This window comes from Sphaeroforma arctica (assembly GCF_001186125.1).
Source record: "Sphaeroforma arctica JP610 unplaced genomic scaffold supercont1.5712, whole genome shotgun sequence".
In the NCBI taxonomy this organism is placed as follows: domain Eukaryota; class Ichthyosporea; order Ichthyophonida; genus Sphaeroforma; species Sphaeroforma arctica.
In genome coordinates, this window is record NW_014034846.1 from 1 (window position 1) to 1,872 (window position 1,872).

At 44.7% G+C, this 1,872-nt stretch overlaps 1 protein-coding gene across 1 annotated transcript; it reads left to right on the top strand.

Moving 5' to 3' along the window:
• Positions 1–54: 54 nt before the first annotated feature.
• SARC_15169 (hypothetical protein) lies at positions 55–1,573 on the top strand (the record flags this gene model as incomplete). Its single annotated transcript, XM_014290705.1, has 4 exons — positions 55–194; positions 372–468; positions 869–1,059; positions 1,300–1,573. The coding sequence occupies 4 exons, from the start codon at positions 55–57 to the stop codon at positions 1,571–1,573; spliced, it is 702 nt and encodes a 233-aa protein (XP_014146180.1).
• Between the last annotated feature and the right edge of the window lie 299 nt (positions 1,574–1,872).

Below are 1,872 nucleotides of genomic sequence, written 5' to 3' on the forward strand. Positions count from 1 at the left end.
AGTGTGTCTTTGTAAAATATTAACATGATTATATATTATATGCGTGTTTCTCAGATGGCTGATGTAGGCCCGGCGGTGATTAAGAAGTACCTGGGCCGACAGAAACACGATGTACAACCACACGTGTACGCTGTAGCAGATGAGATGTACCGCAAACTGATGGAAGACAACTACTCGCAGTGTGTTATTATCAGGTAAGCAAACTGTTTAATATATCACTCCACACTATGTGTCTATACCTACCTGACGCACGGTTACATATTCGTTTATTGACCATGTTTACCTTATCACCCCATACCGAATACTCATACCCTGATGGCTACCACCTTCGTTTATTGACCACTTTTGCCCTATCGCTCCTCACCGTGCAGTGGTGAGTCAGGTGCAGGTAAGACCGAGGCGTCGAAGCTAATCATGAACCACATCGCACAGTGCTCCGGAAATGGCGGGGAAGTCGACCAGGTCAAGGTATGTCTAGAGTGTAGGCTTTTTAAGTTTAGGGTTTTGAGTTTTGCAATTTTGCTTTTTTTCTTTCTTTCAGGTGGTTATGGTTTTTGGTTTATGGGTTGGAGTTTAGGTTAGACCAGTGCACCACTTGCTAGGCTTGTGCGGTTGTAGATGTGCATATTCATAGGTAGGGGTGAAACACAGTTAGCGTTGCGCTTGGTCAATGTAGTACTATAGCCTCAGCTGTTGGTATACGCTAGCGAATTCCGTCGCATAATTCATCGCGAATCCTTTTGCCTTGCCCATGCTACATGCACTTCAACAGGACTCTGGCTGTAATTCATTTTACTTTCTTTTAACTTGGATTGCATCGGCATTCTAAAAATAGAAACTATATCTACCTACTCCAAATGCGCAACAGAATGTCATCCTGCAGTCCAATCCGTTGCTCGAGTCCTTCGGTAACGCCAAGACATTACGCAACAACAACTCGTCGCGTTTCGGAAAGTACATGGAGATCAATTTTGACCGCAGTGGGCGACCCAGTGGAGGACTAATCACTAACTTCCTACTGGAGAAGTCACGTGTTGTGGGCCAGCTGGAAGGCGAGCGGTAAGTATATGCGTACATTATATTTGCTTCCATGTATATATATATATACAATTATATATATTGCAGTTTAACGTGATCGGACATAAGTGGAACGGTATATTTATTCATGCCCTATACTGACGCTATCACGCACTCTAATTATTCTGCTGGAGTGTTTGTTTATTACCAACAACGGTCACTATCAAATCTGGAATATAAACCCAAAATAACCCTGAATCGTATATACATACCCCATTCCAGATCCTTCCACATCTTCTACCAGCTGCTCAAAGGCGCCACGGCCGAGGAGAAGGACTACTACGGCTTGTATGAGCCCGAGAACTTCCTATACCTCGCCCGGTCCAATTGCTACACTGTAGATGGCATGGACGATAAGAAGGAGTACGCGGACGTGCTCAAGGCCATGTCTGTGATGGGCATTGATGCAGACACACAGCAGGCTATCACGCGGTTGTTGGCAGCGATCCTGCACACGGGTGAGTTGGCTCTATGGTGGTGGGGCACGGGGAGGTAGACGTAGTGTTGGTGGTGGATGGGTTGTTGTACATACGGATAGTTTGTCTTGTTCCTGGGTCTGTTCGTATGTCCTATTTTTTTTGGTTCAGTTCGGTATCTCGAATTGCCTATACAAGTGGGGTTGTATAAAAGTATGTTTATAGTTTCATGGGGGATGTGTGTGAGAGAGATTACACATTTACCTTGTGCTGAAGCATCCCTACATCCCTACTAGATTCCTGTATGCCTTTGCTTATTGTGTATCTCCGTATCTTCAATTTCATACTACACACCTTCCAACACACACACAACAAACAA